Source organism: Pelophylax lessonae (genome assembly GCF_965119305.1).
Source record: "Pelophylax lessonae genome assembly, chromosome: 9".
In the NCBI taxonomy this organism is placed as follows: Eukaryota; Metazoa; Chordata; class Amphibia; order Anura; family Ranidae; genus Pelophylax; species Pelophylax lessonae.
In genome coordinates, this window is record NC_138776.1 from 81,820,464 (window position 1) to 81,840,524 (window position 20,061).

The 20,061-nt window shown below is 42.9% G+C and overlaps 2 protein-coding genes across 2 annotated transcripts in view; one reads left to right on the forward strand and one right to left on the reverse strand.

Annotated features, from left to right (window-relative positions):
- The window catches only part of LOC309564234 (uncharacterized protein), a gene marked incomplete at both ends in the record, with an annotated part of 50,041 nt that extends 42,426 nt beyond the window's left edge, over nt 1-7,615 (reverse strand). Inside the window, one exon of the mRNA XM_082268860.1 lies at nt 7,562-7,615. Within this exon, the coding sequence (XP_082124986.1) occupies nt 7,562-7,615 (54 nt within the window). The remainder of the gene's footprint in view (nt 1-7,561) is intronic.
- Nucleotides 7,616-12,133: 4,518 nt separating this feature from the next.
- The window catches only part of LOC309564235 (alpha-2-macroglobulin-like protein 1), a 351,540-nt gene continuing 343,612 nt past the window's right edge, over nt 12,134-20,061 (forward strand). The window contains exons 1-2 of the mRNA XM_082268861.1: nt 12,134-12,396; nt 14,546-14,729. Coding sequence (XP_082124987.1) covers nt 12,329-12,396; nt 14,546-14,729 — 252 coding nt within the window. The 5' untranslated portion in view covers nt 12,134-12,328. The remainder of the gene's footprint in view (nt 12,397-14,545; nt 14,730-20,061) is intronic.

Here is a 20,061-nt window from a genome sequence, read left to right on the forward strand (position 1 = left end):
GACAGATGGCGATACGTTCGCCATCTATCCACCGGGTCGGAGCAGATGAAAACAGACATGCTGTCCGTTTTTTACCTGATCTCCCCATAGAGGAGAGCTGGACTCTGACAGGTCTGTCTCTGCACAGTGAGCAGAGTTGAACATGTCATCAGCCTGCTCAGTGGAGATCAACAGGGCGATCCCCGCTGAGCTAGCGGAGTCCGCCAAGCAGATCCACCCCATGAAAAAGGGGCCTAAAGTCTAACTAAAGGCAAAACTTTTCTTTTTTTTTTCTTTTGATTAGAATGGAGAGAGATTAGACCACCTTGCTCTCTGTGTCCCAGTTAGTGAGGTTCACCCTCTCTATTTGTCCTGTTCACTGTTGTCACTGAAATTGAAAGAGAATTCCATATTTACAGTTGTCCCCAGAACAGTGATAGAGGGGAAACCTTCCAATGGGGACACAAGCCCTGGTGACCATCAGGGATTTCCTTACTTTTGGGTCAATTTCCTTTCACTTCCTGTTTGGACTATGGGACAGGCAGTAAAGGGAAATCTCCCCAATGGGAAACAGATGGCAAAAAAAAAGCTGTCAGTGGTTAAAACCCCCTCTTACTCTATCCAAAATGAAAAAAGGATTTGCCTTTGGTGCTACTTAAAACAGAGAGAAATGAGCCATTTTATAACGCTTTGAGATACATGGAGTCTTATACCTTGGGCTTGTAATATGTTTACAGAGTATAGGAGGAATAGCTTTGGTATACACTATATTACCAAAAGTATTAGGACGCCTGCCTTTAGACACACATGAAAGTTAATGGCATCCCAGTCTTAGTTCGTAGGGTTCAATATAGAGTTGGCCCACTCTTTGCAGCTATAACAGCTTCAACTCTTCTGGAAAGGCTGTCCACAAGGTTTAGGAGTGTGTCTATGGGAATGTTTGACCATTCTTCCAGAAGCCCATTTGTGAGGCCAGGCACTGAGGTGGATGAGAAAGCGTGGCTCGCAGTCTCCACTCTAATTCATCCCAAAGCTGTTCTATCAGGTTTAGGTCCGTACTCTGTGCAGGCCAGTCAAGTTCCTCCACCAGAAACTCTCTCATCCGTGTCTTTATGGAGCTTGCTCTGTGCACTGGTGCGCAATCATGTTGGAACAGGAAGAGGCCAACCCCAAACTGTTCCCACAAAGTAAGGAGCATGACATTGTCAAAATGACTTGGTATGCTGATGCCTTAAGAGTTCCCTTCACTGGAACTAAGGAGCCAAGCCCAACCCCTGAAAAACAACCCCACACCATAATCTCCTCCAAATGATTTGGACCAGTGCACAAAGATAAGTTCATAAAGACATTGATGAGCGAGTTTGGGGTGGAGGAACTTTTCTAGCAGATGCTGTAGAGAATAAAGTGGTGGGTGTTGCAATGTTTTATGTCACATGTTATTTGCAAAATGTTTTTTCAAATGCAATTTTTATGGGAAAAATTAATTTTAGTGCACACAAACGCTATATAATACCCAATTTTTTGGTGAAATATAAAAGATGATGTTACACCGAGTTAATATGTGCCTAACATGTCCAGCTTTATAATTGCGTAGGCCTGTGAAACGGCCCTAAATTACAGTACCTAAAAATCTCCATAGGCAACACTTTAAAAGCCTTTACAGGTTATCATTTTAGAATTACACAAGAGGTCTGGTGGTAGACTTATTGCGCTTGCTCTGATGTTCATGATAATACCTCACATGTGTGGTGCGATCACTGTTTTTATATATATATATATATATATATATATATATATATATATATATATATATATATATATATATATGTGCAAGACTTACATATGCATTCTATATAGTGTAATAAAATCATCTCAAACAACCACTAATAATATCTATATTATTGTTAGCCTACTAAACCAAGGTAAGGACTGCTGCTAACACCTTCTCAGAGTGTGTCCACCAAACTCACATTTAAATCAAAAAGTGCAAAATATAAGTGCGGCACAATCATATAGTAAGTGAACCTATGTACAGGCATAACCCACTGTTAAGTACACAATGGGACCAGAGCATGTATGTAAAACTAAAATGTACTTAAAGTGAAGCAATTCCCTTTTACACTTCTCAATGCATGTAAATACTCTAGCTCTATGGGAAATCTTAGTCAGCTTGACATTGTACTGCTCCCAGTTTTTATCATTTAACATTGGCGTCTATAGGAAAGCTTGGTCAAATTGACATGGCACTGCTCCCGAACCATAAGTGACAGGGACACCAAACTTGGGGATCACATTAAGGGGACCCAGAACTACCACAAGGTAAATAACCTAGGCAAGCTGGCAGACCTCAAAATTAAATATGTTGTAGTCTTGGGTCCCCTCTCGGAGCTCCCCAAGTTGTGTCCCTGTCATTTATGGTTCGGGAACAGTGCCATGTCAAGCTGACAAAGATTTCCCATAGACACCAATGTTAAAGGCCCGGAAGAGTGCCATGTCAAGCTGACCAAGATTTCCTATTGACGCCAATGTGTCCGTACTTGCGAGTGTATGTAAAGCGAGGTGTGCCTGCATATCAAAAACACAGTATAACTCAATAGTTCATATAGTGACAAAATAAAGAAGGATACAAGGGTCATGGGACTTTACAAGAGGCAAATCACAGGGTAAACATAATACTACTTTTTTTTGCATAATAGCAAAGACAAATTTGATAATACAATCAAAAGACAGACATATAAAGAATAAATAATGAATCTGAAGCTGATCTGCAGTCAATAAGGTATAAAAATATAATTTCAGTTCCAGTTTGTTTTTCCCTTCCAATTATTTTTTGTTTCCGCACCTCTTACTTTCTACACGTTTTTACTGTGGGTCAATAATATACTAGCAATTTATCCTTTCCATTTTTTTGGGGTTGATTTGTCCCCCTTTGTGCTCTAATTTTCTTTTCTTCTAATTCTTTTTGTACCTCCAGGATATACTTACATACCCCTTTTTTATGGATAGTGTAGGACCCACTGATAATGGGGTACTTTGACGCAGTGGTGGGCTTGAGCACGATATGGCCATATGGTGGAACTAAATCCCCATTTTTATTTATGGATTGTCTCCATATTTGATAGTCATTTCTTTTGCATGGTTGCGCTATTCTTTTTTAATATACATTTTGCTTGGTCCATAGCTGCACCGGCTTTAGATATACATGTTCAGGGTTTGCTCCCCCAATTTTTTGCTTGTTTATTATGTATTCGGTCTGACCAGACTTCTGAGGTTGAGCATCCCATCCCCCACACACACCTGTACTCTATTGGTGTCCTCTATCAAGTAGATATAGGAGGAGTCCCCTGCAGTGCATTAGCACACCTTCCCAGCAAGGAGTGTTGTCTCCAAGGGTAAGAGAGGCTGGATTCACCCCTTTTTTATGGATAGTTTAGGACCCACTGATAATGGGGTACTTTGACGCAGTGGTGGGCTTGAGCACGATATGGCCATATGGTGGAACTAAATCCCCATTTTTATTTATGGATTGTCTCCATATTTGATAGTCATTTCTTTTGCATGGTTGCGCTATTCTTTTTTAATATACATGTTGCTTGGTCCATAGCTGCACCGGCTTTAGATATACATGTTCAGGGTTTGCTCCCCCAATTTTTTGCTTGTTTATACTTACATAGTCATATGTGTGCTACTATTTAATATTATACATATTTACATATATTCCTTTGCAGATTGACACTGCCTGGAGGCGTCACTACATATCTTTACTTTCTTGATTCATGTCATCTGGTCCACCTTTTGTTTGCCCCAGGGTTCGGTTGGGTTATTCCGCCACAGTCCCCGGAATAGGCGTTCCCCCTGGATCCCTTGCTCCATGGCTGTTGACTTTATTATTTTTTGTTTTTTCTGAGCTGACCTGTAAGTAACCAGGCCACATGCCTAATTTAATTACCCTTGTTCAATCATTCTTTACACAACATTGTGGCATTTTTTGCACTTTTTCAGATATTCTCTTGCATCTACTCATGATGAGTGGACCAGTTCCACGAAACGCGTAGAGTTTTAGGATAACAAGAACTTATTTGGTTATTATACTACATGCCATTTTGTATCTTGTTCCATCTGTTACATTTTGGATGCCAATATTGCAATGATTATGAAATGATATTTTTATTCTTATTTATTCACTGTAGATCAGCTCATTATTCATTATTATTATTTCTTCTTTAGATGTCTGTCCTTTGATTGTATTATCAAATTTGTCTTTGCTATTATGCAATAAAAGTACTATTATGTTTACCTTGTGATTTCCCTTATGTAAAGTCCCATGACCCTTGTATCCTTTATGTATTGTAATTAGGGATGGAGGCATCTCACTTTTGATGCATTGGATCATTTTTTTTGTTCATATAGTGACAAAATATATCAAAAACACGATGTAGCTAAAAAACGAATGTGATAGCAAAAATAGTCCCAATTCAAAGTCTCAAAATATAACTCCATCATAGTGCTAAACAGAGTGAAATATAAATGCATCCGGTGTGTTCGGTGCCCACCACCTTCAGATAAAGTGCCTGCTCACCTACAGTATCTGACCCCACTACAGAGCCATATCCGTCTTAGTGAACTCCACTTAAGATGAAACTGGAACACTCATAAGGCCTCATGCACACTGGACATTATCAAAATGCGTTTTTCAGCTGTAGTGTTTTTTTTAGCAAAACTATACTCCCCCAAAAGCTTATGGCTCAAAAGCATAGATAAACGCTGAATAGCCTAGTTTTTCAACGTTTTTTGGCGTTTTTCAGCTTTTAACAGAGTTAGAGCGTTTTTACAGCTGAAAAACTCCTCTAAAACCCCACTAGTTCTGGGGGTTTTTCCAGCCAGAAAACGCCTCTGCCAAAAACTGCTGATAACAGCCTATGGGGTTGATTTACTAAAGGCAAATCCACTGTGCACTACAAGTGCACTTGGAAGGGCGGTCATGTAGATTTGAGGGGGAGATTGGAAATGAGGGCAAGCTCTGCTGTTTTCTATCATCCAATCATGTGCAAGCAAAAATGCTGTTTTTTTTTTTCTTTTTTTGCATGTCCCCCCTCAGATCTGCAGTGACTGCACTTCCAAGTGCACTTTCAGTGCACGGAGGATTTGCCTTTATTATTATATCATTTTTTATAGCACAGTTTACGCAGCGCTTTACAACTTGAAGGTAGACAGTAGAAATACAATACTTTAATACAGTAAGAATCAGTGGGCCCTGCTCATTGGAGCTTACAATCTAAGAGGAAGGGTCAAGAGATACAAGAGGTAATAACTTTGGGGTAAGGGCTGATGGAGAAAATAAAAGTGCAGTTGTTAGGTGGTTGCCAGATGGGTTTCTCTGAAGAGATGTTTTTTCAGGGATCGTCTGAAAGTGGACAAAGTAGGAGATATTCGGACAGATTGGGGTAGAGCATTCCAGAGGATGGGAGAGGCTTGTGAGAAGTCCTGGACACGAGCATGGGAAGAGGTTACAAGGAAGCTAGAGAGCAGGAGGTCCTGGGAGGAATGAAGAGAACGAGTTGGTTGGTATTTTGTTTTACTCACCCTTTGGTATGGACTGGATGAACTGATGTTTTTTTTCAACCTCACTAACTATGTAACTAGTAAATAAACCCCTATGTGTGCATGGACACATAGGATAACATGTTGAGGAGTTTACTGGCTGCAGAAAAAAATGTCTGATGCCAAAAACTTCCAGTGTGTATGAGGCCTTATAGTAGCACCCCTGAATAACATTCTTCCACTTCTTATTCTCTTTCAATCGTATAGCATGGTACAGAATAGAAATGGAGAAACCATAGTGCTCTCTGCTTCAAATAATTTATTTAAAAATCTTGCACAGGATTAAAAATACCCTCATAGATATGTGAAAAGCAAGCATGTATCAGCTCACCACGCTGATATAAATGGAAACGTGTCACTTCACAGACAACAGCTCTAAGTATCCTTCTAGCAACACGCTGTAGATTTTTACTCATACGTGAGAAGTGTCAGAATTGGCCTGGGAGTCAGGTGGTTAAGAATGTTCATTTGATTTTCGAATTGATAGTGGGGTCAAACAACATTTGTTGAATAGTTGATAACAGTGATGGGAAATTTTAAAGGAGCAGCATAGAAATTTTTTCTTGAACACTTTTTTTTTACAATGCATTTGGTTTTTGTTTGGGAAAATTCATTCATAAGGAATCACATGTTAAAAGTAGGGATGCACCAATACCATTTATTTTTTACGAGTACCGATACCTTTTTTTTTTTTTACCCATACCTGTCAGCAACTGTTTTGTTTACACTTCAGCTGTCAGCAGGGGAACCCCGCTGACAGCTGAATGAGTGATCAGTCGTAAAGGATTTGGTGGCCCCACTTCTTAACCACTTCGGCCCTCACATCTGTTCACCCCTTATGGACCAGAGAAATTTCTACATTTCTGCTATGGACCTGTTTATTCTGCGATAACTTTGTCATTATTTAAGATAACAACGTAATACAAATATTGTTTATTTTACAGACGAACAAGGCTTTCTTTTCTTGAATATTGTCTTACAGCAATGTTATTTTTTCACAATCCTTAGACAATTAAATGTTAGAAAACTAAAAAAAAGTTTTTAAAAGAAATAGTGGTACTGCACTTTTATATTGCATTATTTTTATTTATTATTTAATTTGTCCTGTTTAAAATGACATTAAAATTTTTACTTATTAATTTTTGCACTTTTTCCAATGTGAAATGCATCAATATATGTGTTAAAGGTATAAAAATATTAACAAACAAAGCAAACAAAAAATCGTTTTAATCATTAATAGTTTATAAAGTAGAAATTAAGAAAGAAAAAAAAAAACAGCAGGAAAATAATAATTAAACGGAGAAGGAGAATAAGAAGTTAATGGGGCTTTTTAAAGTAAATTAAGGGTTAATAAGGGGTTAAACAGAGAAACATTTATTTAGAAAAAAACATAAAAACTTTTTTGTACTTGACAGGTTGCTTTTAACTGATTTCATCTGCAGTTCATCCCTTTGATCTGTAGATGAATAAACAGGAAGATACAAAATAAAACAATGTTTCTTTTTATCTTTGTGTTTAAGCCTGTGGTAACACTGGGTATGATTTTAAAGTGGTGCAAATTAAAGCCCGACTTCAACCATGATTTAATACTGCTTCAGCACTACTTCTGTGAGGTTTCTAATGATTTGATACGACTTCAGCACTACTTCTGTGAGGTTTCTAATGATTTGATACGACTTCAGCCCTACTTCAGTGAGAGCGACTGCCCATGTCACAGGGAGGAACAGTGAACAAAAGTTTAATTAGCAAAGGGTTAATATTTAACATTTCAGGGCTCAAGTAGTTCTTATATAGACACAGGTACGATTTGCAGCACAATTTACATTATAGTCTATGGCAGAGAATTTGTGCTGAAGTCCTGAAAAAGTAATACATGAATTACTTCTCATATCGCACTAATTGAAATCGTATCTATTACGAGACTGCCATAGAAACACAATAGATGCTACTTCAGGTGCGATTTGTAAATCCCATGTCGTACCTGAAGTCGTAGTGGTGTGAGCTTAGGGGGTTGAGCAATGTTGTTGATAAACATTGTCTAGCTGTTTTTTGTTTTTTTTGTTTTTTTGTTTTTTACACCTTCAATTGCTGGAACATTTCTTTTGTTTAAATTTCAGCTGTCAGCAGGGGAACCCTTCTGACAGCCAAATAGATATGAGAGTACAGAGACCGCTGTGGTGTTGAAATGTCCTCACAATCAGAAAGGTGCAGGTTAGGTCCGTAGTCCCGACAGCTGTACAATTAAGAAGAAGGCAACCGCACACCAACTTGAGAGTGATAGTAGATGATAAAAACCTTTTATTGAAGATCCATAAAATCCAAAACGACAAAACAGAGACAGGAGGGTAAAAAAGGCGTCAACTGTTTTTTACTCTCCTGTCTCTGGTTTGTCGTTTTGGATTTTATGGATCTTCAATAAAAGGTTTTTATCATCTACTATCACTCTCAAGTTGGTGTGCAGTTGCCTTCTTCTTAATTGTACAACCCCTCTGACAGCTGAATGAGTCATCAGTGTAACAAGCAGGGCTGGTGCAGGCGCATTGACTCCTGGGATCAATTATGCTCATCTCCCAGGAGTCAATGCGAGGAGGAAGTGACGGCAGAGGGAGGAAGAGGAAGGAAGGTAAGTATATTTTCATTGAAAACAAGGTAAGTGAAAAAAAAATGTAATTATCCAATTCTTTTTCAGGTTCATCTAAGCTAGCGGACGGTGAAAAAATAATTTTTAGGGTGGAACTCCGCTTTAACAACCTGGATTACAGTCTTTTTTTTACATTTCAGTTGTCAGCATGGAAATCCCGCTGACCACTGAAAAAACAAGCCTAAAGGTATTGGTGTATCGGAGGATTTGTATGAAAACCGATACTGGTATCGGCGCAACCCAAGTTAAAAGCAAACTGTCCTAGAGCACTTACCATGTATCCATCACCTTTGTATTCATTTTATTATGTAATGTTTAATATCTTTGTGCTGACATCTAGTGGAAACCCAGTGTAACTACAATTTGTTATTGCTGTGCTTCTGAAATGGCATATTCTAGTTTATCTGCATGTTGGGGTTAGCTCAAGAATGGGCAAACTACGGCCCGCGGGCCGTATACGGCCCGGCGGACCTTTTAATCTGGCCCACGGAGCGCTAGCTAATTTATTCATTTACAGTGGCGCCCGGTCCTAGGCTTCAGCAAAGGGTGGACCCGGGGCTCAGAGCAGTGCGCCCCGAGCCCAACCATTGTGTGACAATAGCAAATGAAAATTCGCTATTGTCACACAGATCCTCCTCCTGGCCAATCAGGAAGCGGGTCTAATACCCGCTTTCTGATTGGCCGCAAGGCAAACCCCATGCCATTGGCCGAGGAGGAGACGGGAGGACTCGAGGAGACGCCGGGGGACTGAGGAGAAGCCGCTGCTGCAAGATAAGTGCACTGGTCTCGGGGGGGGGGGGGCACACTGCATTGAAGGGGGCACACACGCTGGTCTCTGCATTGAAGGGGGCACGCACGCTGGTCTCTGCATTGAAGGGGTCACGCTGGTCTCTGCATTGAAAGGGGGCACGCACGATGGTCTCTGCATTGAAGGGGGCACGCACTCTGGTCTCTGAATTGAAAGGGGGCACGCTGGTCACTGCATTGAAGGGGGCACGCTAGTCACTGTTTTGAAGGGGGCACACTGGTTGCTGTGCATTGAAAGGGGGCACGCTTGTCACTGTGCATTGAAAGGGGGCACGCTGGTCACTTTGCATTGAAAGGGGGCACGCTGGTCACTTTGCATTGAAAGGGGGCACGCTGGTCTCTCTGCATTGAAAGGGGGCCCGCTGGTCTCTTTGCATTGAAAGGGGGCATGCTGGCCACTCTGCATTGAAAGGGGGCATGCTGGTCACTCTGCATTGAAAGGGGGCATGCTGTTCACTCTGCATTGAAAGGGGGCACGCTATACCTTAATTACTGAAGGCCCCTTTCACACTTTTGCTCAAAGTCACGCAATTTTTTACAGCGTTTTTTGCCATCTACTCTTGGTCCGGCCCCCGGGTCAAATATATGAACCCATTGCAGCCCTCGAGTCAAAAAGTTTGCCCACCCCTGGGTTAGCTGGTTTAGTCCTTATATAGACCCCTCCCTTCTTCTTCATCTTCCCACAGTTACAGTGGGGAGAATGTTTACAGAAAATCATTACCCTTTACACTTTACACTTTGATTTGACTGGTAAACTTCCATGTACTGCATATTGTGAAACTATAAAAACATTCCAGTGTGCTCTCATTCAGAAAACAATATCCCTCTGATAAAAAGTTACAATTTATTTACATTCCTGAGAACATTTTCACACTGATACTATAGGGTTGATTTACTAAAGGCAAATGTGCAGTATTTGCCTCACATTCAATATTTTACATAAATGAATTGACTCTTTTATTATCTCATGCAATGTTTTTGAAGGATAAGTCACGTGACCTCCATCTCGCGGTAACCTATAGTGAATTGACCCCTTAGTCTAGGGAGTGATGAATAAGGTGATATATTTAGGTTGATGTCACACAGGCCTAGGCCAGCGATTGGAGCTGACAACATAACTACTATAGTCACTGGCAATTTATCACATAGACGGGTTTTGTTAACATTCACTGCGACAAATCACTCAACGCGCTGTTCATCAGAGAACTATAGCCTAGCCACAGGAGCGAATGAAGAAGAATTGACAGTAAGCTAAGCTAGTCAGTGACCTGAAAAGCTGCATAATTTCAGTTTCTGATTTTGCTGTAAACTAACTAAGCAAGATAGAGTTTCAATAGGAAATAGTTCTGGGCATCCAAAACAGAGGGTAGCTGCAGATAAATCGCCCATCTGACATGGCCCTCATCACATTCCCCACTCCAGTAGGCTTCCAGTCCCCCCTCCCCCTGCCCTGCCCTCCTCTCTTTGACCAGTCCCAGAAACTGCTCCTTTTTGCTGCTCAGCTGGTTGCAGCTTTTCAATGTCATCATGTACGAAGCAGGGCCAGCAGTTCTGCATTGTACGTGATGATGCTGAGGGCCTGCCAAATGCCCCGCAATTTCAGAAAGTAGCAGCTGCTTGTGAAGTAAGAAGTAATGTAAATGTTGTGTTTATTCCTACCCCACCCCCCCCCCCCCACACACACACACACAAAACATTTACTCTAGCAGTGTGTGTGTGTCAGGGTTTTAGCACTGCCAGGTTAAATTTTACAGTAACCCTGTGTTGAACTTTAAATTGTAACTATGGCCAAAAATGACATACACTCAGGGGCCACTTTATGAGGTACACTTTGCTAGTACTGGGTTGGACCCCCTTTTGTGGCTGTTGTGATTGTCTAGCTATGCAGGTCCACATCAATGAGATAGACAATGAATGTACATCGTGGGACATTTATTTTTTTGTCACAATGAACACATCAAAAGATTTGGTGTTTTTATTTCTAGCGCTTCCTTTTTTTGTGAATGAGTAGAGGTATTATTGTTAAATGGGGCATCCAGTTTCAGTTAAGTTCCTACCAGCAGACCCCCACAACCACCAGGCCAAGGTTGTGGGGAAGAGGCCCTTATCAACATGAGGACAGGGTGTCTTGCTATCTGGGTCCCCATGTTGAGGTAATGTGGACTGCTATTATTCAAGAGGGGTGAGCACACACCCATCCTCCTTTCCTGGCCTGCCTGGAGCATGCTTGGATAACAATCTGGTATGGATTTATTTATTTTTTTTGGTGTTGGGCCTTAAAATTCACAGGCTCGACTGGCCTGTTATGGAATGTGGGGGAAATTTCATACCATACTTTCTAAACACTGTCCTGGCTGCTTTGTTTACATTCACCTGAGCTGAATGAGCAGGGCAGGAATAATTCACTTGTTGTTAGGATGCTGGTGGGTACTGGCTCCCTGACAACCAGCGTCTCTGAGCTGGAGGTTTTGGAATAACACTGCTAAATGCTTCACTTTTTACTGCAGCTGAAAGTTTGGTGTAAAAATGATGTTAAATACAGCAAAATAAAAATAAAATAGTGCCTGTAGTAATAACCATATGAGTTATTTTTTTTGCAAAAATGTCTGCGGTACCTATCTCTTAGCGAACTGACCTTATAGGCGGCAATAACTGAATGGTGTGTAATCTACACTGTACCCCCATGAGCCTCAAGCTAGATGCTAACCGGACTTTCCACATTCTTCTTCAGCTGCCTCCAAAGGTAACTTCAGGGTTCCATAGGCCACAGCAGCCCCTCCATTTCTATGTCATGATTTTCTGTATGGGACAGCACCAGCTTGAAGGTGAAAACTGCAGCTAAAGCATTTTTTTTTTTTTTTTTTATTAGTAATTTTGGTTTCGGTTTTAAAACATTAAAAACTCAAGTTACATTTTGACACCCTTTAATCAAATGTACACCATATTTAATGTGCATGCCAATGATAATGGTGCAATGTTTACATGGGTAAATATAAACTTGTAGTTTTGCTATGTTCACAAATAACGGTGTTTGGAAAAAAATCCTCTCAAAGTCCAGGTGAATCCTCTCTTTTGTCTTTCGGAATGAATGTTTCATTGGTGTACTGTATTTTTCCTAACTCAGCAGAAGAGATAAACGGTCATGAACTCGTGTTGAAATACCTCCTTCTGGCCACAATTCCCCACAACAGACCTCAGATCTCCAGCTGTCCCCTTCCAGGGCAGAGGTAGAGGATCATTATTTTACTCTCTCCGAAACGTTATTGGACATAAAAGTCACAATCTGTTGAGTGAAGCACCATGGCTCTTCTGCTGTTCTCCATCTGCCTGTTTGTCTTTATACCCCCTCTGGCATCAGCCACCGAACCGTAAGTGGAAAGCGAATAAAACTCTTATTCTGTTTATGTGGAAGTCCTTGACTTCAATCCTTCAGCAATGTATACTGTCCATTACTAGTGAGAAGGCTATGCATACTTTGGGCTTTGTATATGTGGGCATCCAATGTCAGTGTTTTTTTTATTTGTTGCATAAAACGTTGAAGCCCATCTCCTGGCTAAACCTTTTTTTTGTTTCCATTGAATTAAAGTGTTTGTTACCCTAACTCTTCATATCCTGCTATGTGCCTGCTGTACCTTATACTTGTATGAGAAAGTATCCTGTTCTCTTTGCATTGCTTCCTTTGTGTAAAATCCCTGGTGATTCTAAGAGTCGGTTCACACTATGGCGACATGACTTCAGGGGGCGACTAGTGAAGTCGCCGTGCACCGCAACTTCGGAGCGACTTGCATGGACAATTGCGCAGACATGCTAAAATAAATTAAAAAAGACATTTTTGAGAAAAAAAAAAAAGCAGTTTTTACCTTTCCAACCCACTCCACTAAAAATAAAAATGTTTTACCTGCTGTCTGTTTTGATTATTATCAGTTATCAATTGTTTTTCATCATTATGATAATTATGATTATTAATTATTATGATAATGATGCTGATCAATTATTATGATAATTATGCTGATCAATTATTATGATAATTATGATTATCAATTATGTTCTCATCTACCCCGTCACCATTCTGCTTTATGAAAATCCAACTGCTACGAACAAAAAGCTTTCCATTCACAGAGCTCTGAAGGAAGGACTGTTCTTATTACACAAACTGCATATCTATTTCACATTTGTGAACCAGAGTCATAAAGCAATAGAATAGATGTTCAGTCCTCCGGCATTTTAGGGGGTGTTTAATGCAGCCAGGTCCCCCTATATGTCCTAAGGTTTATTAATTTACAATTTCAATAAAACTTCAGTTTCAGCTTTATGTACAATGTATTCATTACTAAAGACTGCAAGTGTATATGCTGCTTTATAATATGCTTGTTTGATGGTGCTTTTTAACCACTTGCCGACCGCCTCCTGTACATTTACCGCGGCATGCAGCCGCTTACAGGCAAAGTGACGTAGTACTACGTCGCTTGCCAAAGAGCCTGTAGGGGGTGAGCGCGCTCCCGTCCTGCTTGTTCCCTGCCTAGCCAGCGCGTGTGACCGGCGGCTCTGATGTCCGCGGCCACTCGCGATCTCCCTCAGGAGTGGGAGAAAGACAGACGGCTGATGTAAACACAGCCGTCTGTCATTCTCCCTGAAGTAATGAGAGAGGCTATGCGATCCTGCTATGTAGCATCGTATGTCTCTGTGATTACTTCACTAGTTACGCCCCCTAACAGTTAGAATCACGCCCCTAGGGACAGACTTAACCCCTTGATCACCAATAAAGTTAACCCCTTCTTTGCCAGTGTCATTTTTACAATAACAGTGCATATTTATAGCACTGATTACTGTAGTAATGTCACTGGTACCCCCAAAAGTGTTAAAAATGTCAGTCAGGGGTCCGATCTGTCCGCCACAATGTCGCAGTCCCGCAAAAAAAAATCGCAGATCGCCGCCATTACTAGTTGAAAAAAAAATAAAAATAAATATGACATAAATCTTTCCCGTAGTTAGTAAACGCAATAACTTTTGCGCAAACCAATCAAAATACGCTTATTGCGATTTTTTTTTTTTTTACCAAAAATATGTAGCAGAAAACAAATTGGCCTAAAATGTTAAAAAATTTTGATTTTTACATTTTTTTTTTTGAGAATTTTATATAAAAAAATGTGAAAAATACTGTTTATTTTTTCAACATTGTCGCTGTTTTCTTTTGTTTATAGCGCAAAAAATAAAAATCACACAGGTGATCAAATACCACCAAAAGAAAGCTCTGTTTGTGGGGGAATAAAGGACGTCAATTTCATTTGGGTACATCGTCGCACTACTGCGCAATTGTCCATTAAAGTCACGGAGTGCCGAATCGCAAAATAGGGCCTGGTCATTGAGCAGCCAAATCCTCTGGGGCTTAAGTGGTTAACAACAAATCTAAAATGTTTTCTCTGCTACTATAATTTAAATTGATATTTTTAAATTGTAATTGTTTAACATAAAATGCTACATTACTCTGACTCTTCTGGTTATCTCATTCCTTTGCAGTTACTATATGGTCACTGTTCCTGCTCAGATGGTCTATCCTTCACAAGAGAGAGCATGTGTTCTCATTCTTCACCTGCAGGGGGAGATCAAACTGAAAATGGAACTAAAGAAAGATGACACCATTTATCAAGTAGCTGAAGATACTATCAACACCCCTAATTATTTACACTGTTATTCCTTCCAGGTGGGTACAAGACTAATGCTGGCCATACATTATACAATTTTCTTATTCAATTTCCTTTAGATTTGCATTAAACTATGTAGTGCAAGCACCTGCCTGATTGCATACAAATTGAAAGTGTTTAGATTTGACCTCCCATTATATGGTTTTTGTAAATCTAAAGGAAAATTGTACAAGAAGATTATATAATGTGTGGCCAGCCTAAGACTAGCTATACTTTGTGCAGTACAGATTTGCTTTCCATAATCGGTCAGTGTAGGGTTAAACACACACACACACATTCCAGTACTCCGGATGGAATTCTAAGTGCAGCAATCTCCACATTTGAACAGCGCATCTTTACTTTTTTACATAGGGTTAAACACAGCTACTATCAAGATCATACATAAAAACAGGGACTGCTGCCCATTAATCTCTAACAAGTTGTTAAAGCTTAAAGTATATGTGAACCCTCAACTTGTAAAACAACCCATTGTCTGGGCTCTGTGTATGGGCAGCAGCCATTTTATGATACTGTCCTAATCCCGATCGGGCACCATCTTGGATAAGGGCACATGCCTATTAAGGGCAAGCGGCCTTCTTGACTGTGATTTTTTACATAGTTTCATTAGGCACCATTTTATTGTGGCTCCTGGGCTAGACCTCTAAGGGCGTGAGGTCACTTCCTTTCTTTCCCTCCATTTCACCTCACAGCAGTCTGTGACAGTTTGTGAAACTGTGGGGGGGGGGGGGGGGGTATTTTTACTAATGCCTAAGGCATTTTTCTGCCAAAACTGTTGTTTTTTGTGGATTTTGCATTTTCTGAAGGAGCTCTTTCAAATAATGCAGGCTAAGGTGGGGTTCTGCGGGAACTGACGATTTAAAGGGCCAGCGTCCCATTTATTTTTTATTGGCTTTCTGGACTCCCAGACTAGCAATTCCCTCGCAGGCCTGTTGGGGGCTTTGGGTATTCCTGAAACCTCTTCCCTGGTCTCCATTTTCTGCTGCTCTTGTGCTTTTTTTGCGTCCATAGTGGATCTGCGGAGCGCTCTTTTAAAAAAAAAAAAAATTAAAAAATAAACGGCCTATGCCCTCCCAGTCCTCGGACTCTGAGCCTGAATGGTTGCCACGGACAATGTCCTTCCTGAGGGGTCCATGTCCTCTGCTTATGAGGGGGAGGAGGTGGAGGAATCTTCCTCCTCGGTGGCGTGGGAACGAGCTGCCATAGCTACCCTCATTAGCGCCATTAAGGAAACTCTCAATCTTGACGATGAGCCCTCTCAGTCAAGTAAACAGGCTACTTTCGGGTTCCGAAGGGCCCAGAAGTCAGGTCAGGTTTTTTTTTTTTCTTTTCCCTGCCCTGTTGAGTTTCACAAAATTGTGAATGACCGGTGGCGTTGCATTAAACATATGCTGGTGGTGCCTAAGCATCTTTTCCCACCGCTATCCCTTTTTAGGAGGCCGTGGACAAACGTTGAACGGTGTCCCCTAAGGTGGACATCACTATCTCTAGACTGACTAAATCCACCTCGATGCCAGTGGAGGACTCCCCGGTGTTCAATGATCTGGCTGATAGGCGCGTTGAGGCACTTTCCTGCTTAAACCTGTGGTTACCTCGGTGATGGCCTCTCAGGCTCTCACGGCAGGGGCCAAGGTGCTTCAGAGCACCCTGGTGGCGAAGTCAGCCTTTCCGACTGCCCTTGACATGGTGGTTTGGGTTACCCGAACTGGGATGTACCTGTGTGACGTGGCCTTCGAAGAGGTTCTGTTAGATGCTTGGTTGTTTTTTGGCAAAAAAGCTGGTTGGCTGACCACGCTTCCAGAAAGATGGTGTCTGATGTTCCTTATGTGGGGAGTCGTCCTTTTATGAACACGCTCAGTTGATTAAGGGGCTTACGGGGGTTAGCCAAGGACTGGTCAGTCTACCTCTTCATGCAGGGACGCCCTCACCCATCTTAGGGATGGAAGGAGGTCTGCATTGCTTTCAGGAACCCTGGTTGTCCAGCATTCAGGACGGGGGTTCACAAGCTGCTTCGTTTCAGGGTACAAGATCGGGTTTCCATCTCTCCCCCCAGACAGGTTCTTCCTGTTGGCTCTCCAGCTACCTCCTGCTCGTCTCAGGGGTCTCATTGGTGCGGTGCATGTTCTGCTCGCCCAAGGAGTCTTTGTGCCCATGTCTTCACGGGATGGTTTTCTCGGTTTTTCTTCCAACCTGTTTGTGGTGCCCAGAACAAGGGGCGCAGTGCATCCGCTTCGGGACTTGAAGTCTCTGAACTGCTTTGTGCGGGTGCAGAAAATCTGGATGGAATCCCTCAAAGCCGGTCGTGGTGTCATTCGGTCCAGGAGACTTCCTGGCCTCCCATCGCCTCGCTGGATGCGTGTCTACACATCCCTATATACGAGGCTCCTCAGAGATGTCTCCGCTTTGCGGTGGCAGGGGAGCTTTACCAGTTTTATGGCGTTACTCTTCGGTTTCGCTTTGGCTCCCAGGGTTTTCACCAAGATTTTGGCTCCGGTTCGGGCCTTACTGCGTTTAAAGGGGATTGCGGTCCTAGGTTGTCTGGCCGACCTCCTGTGAAGGTCGAGCTTGTGTGCAACTTTGTTGAGTTTTCTGGCCGTGCTGGTTTCAGACACTCCGGGAGTTCGGGTGGACCATCAATTTTCAGTAGTCGGCACTGACTCCTTCAGTTCGTCTTCAGTACCTGGGGATGGTCCTGTACTCGGCTCAGGCATGAGTTTTTCTTCTGGAGGACAAACTCCGGACCCTGCAGGACGAGATCAGGTCCCTCAGGGACAACGATCTCTCCTCCTTGCGGACCTATATGCGGTCTCGGACCTATATAATGCTTTCGGCTTTCAAAGCCATCACCTTTGCTCAATTTCACACAAGGACCCTGTCGGCGGGGATCCTGGCCAGGTGGGACAGAACGTCTCGGTCGTTGGACAGGAGAATTTCTCTGAGCCACCGAGTGCAGTCGGATCTTTTGTGGTGGCTCAGGTCGCCGACCTGGACACAGGACCAGTCCTTCCAGCCTCTGCTGTGGACGGTGTTCCCCAAGGATGCCAGCCTGTCAGGCTGGGGAGAAGTCCTGGGCACGCTTGGTGTCCAGGGGTCGTGGTCGGCGGTGGAGGCCTCCTTGCCGATAAACGTCTTGGAGCTCCACATGATCAAGCTTTGTCTGTTCCGTTGGTTATCTCAACTTCAGGGGTGTCCGGTTCAAGCAAAGTCAGACAACGCCACGGCTGTGGCTTATATCAATCACCAAGGGGGCAACAAGAGTGCCCGGGCGGCCAAGGAAGTGGCCGTGATCCTGTATTGGGCCGAATCTCATGTTTCGGCGATTTCGAGTCGCCAGCCCTTGCACCAGGGAGAATGGTCCCTGCATCCGGAGGTGTTTTGCCTCCTGTGTGCCCGGTGGGGGACTCCGGACGTGTATCTATTCACGTCCCGTCTCGACAATGAGGTGGGAAGGTTCATGGCCAGACCTCGCGATCCTCTGGCGGACGCCACGGGTGCCTTGGCACCGGTATCGGCTGATGTATGCCTTCCCTCCGATTCAATTGTTGTCCAGGTTCCTCTGCAGGTTGGCGTTGGAGCGGATACCAGTCGTTCTGGTGGCCCCAGACTGGCCACGTCGGTCCTGGTACGCAGACCTCATTCAGATGTTCATTGAGCCTCCCTGGCGGCTTCCGCTGAGAGACGATCTTCTGTCTCAAGGGCCAATCTTCCATCCCGCTTTACAGTCTCTGGCTTTAAGGGTGTGGCTGTTGAAAGCCAGGTCTTGAGAGATGGGGTCTTCTGAATGCGGTCATCCCTACCTTATTGAAGGCTCGTAAAGCTACTTCTAGAAAGATTTATCATCGCACCTGAAATTGTATATTGCCTGGTGCGAGTCGCATAGTTTCCATCCTCGCTCCTTCTCGGTGGCAAAGGTTTTGGCCTTCCTGCAGGAAGGGGTGGATCAACGTCAGTTGTCGGCTTTGCCCGTCTTTTTCCAACGTCCCTTGGCATTCCTTAATCCGCACTTTCATTCAAGGGGTGCGGCATCTGGCTCCCTTGCCTCCCTGGGACCTAAATTTGGTGTTGTCTGTGTTACAACGACCTCCTTTTGAGAACATCAGAGAGATTCCTCTGTCTGTGTTGTCCCAGAAAGTTGCTCTTCTGGTGGCTATAACGTCTGCTCGCAGAGTGTCTAAATTAGTGGCTTTGTCCTGCCGTTATCCTTATCTGGTGCTTCATAGGGATTAAAAGGTTATGCGACCCAATCGGTCTTTTCTTTCCAAGGTGGTTTCTTCATTCCACCTCAATGGGGATATCGTGTTGCCTTCGCATTGTGCGCAGCCCAAGCATTCCAAGGAACTTGCCTTGCTTTCCTTGGATGTGGTCCGGGCAGTCAGGGTTTACCTGTCTGCCACGGAATCTGTTCGGCAGTCTGATTCCCTGTTTGTTCTTTCTGAGGGATCTCGGAAGGGCTCGGCCGCATCAGCGCCAACCTTTTCTAGGTGGATCAGACAGACGATTGTTCGGGCCTATTCTGTCAAGGGTCAGGTTTCTCCTTTCCCTGTAGAGGCCTTTTCTTCTAGAGCCGTCAGGGCCTCTTGGGTTTTTCACCATCAGGCTTCTGTTGCTCAGGTGTGCAAAGCGGCGACCTGGTCGTCTGTGCACTCTTTCACAAAATTTTACTGAATTGATGTATTGGCATCCTCCAATGCTTCCTTTGGCCGCAAAGTTTTGAGTGCGGTGGTTGTTTGCATAGACATATTTTTTTCTGTTTCTTCCTTCGGGTGTTTTTTCGTTACCTTTTTAGTTGGTTGCATCTTCCCACCCCTCACACCTGCACTGTTTTGGGACATCCCAACAGTGAAGGCTAATATGGATGGGCGGTGACTGTCAGAGGACATAAGAGAAATATAATTTTGTAAGAACTTACTTTAAAATTCTTTTCTCTGAGTTCTCTGACAGTTGCCTCCCCCGCCCCTCTGTTTTTTTGGATCTGGGGGTTATTGCCTTCTGGTACTGCTTGCTACAAACTGAGGACCAGTGGTAACTGGATCAGGATAATGGCAGGGGACGCCCCCCCCTAGAGGTGTGTCTAAGTATTGAAAAGTTTTTTATTAACATTTCTAACTGCCTAGCTTACTCCTGCAGAGGGCTCCATTACCCAATAGTGAAGGCTAATATGGATGGGCGGCGACTGTCAGAGGACTCAGAGAAAATAATTTTACAGTAAATTCTTACAAAAATTTGATTTTTTCCTCCTTTTTTTTAAGTGATCATATACCCTCTGTTCTGCTGCATAAAGACCTCAGAGAGCTAGGGGAGGAAAAACAGTAGCACACTAGTCTTCTCAGTGAA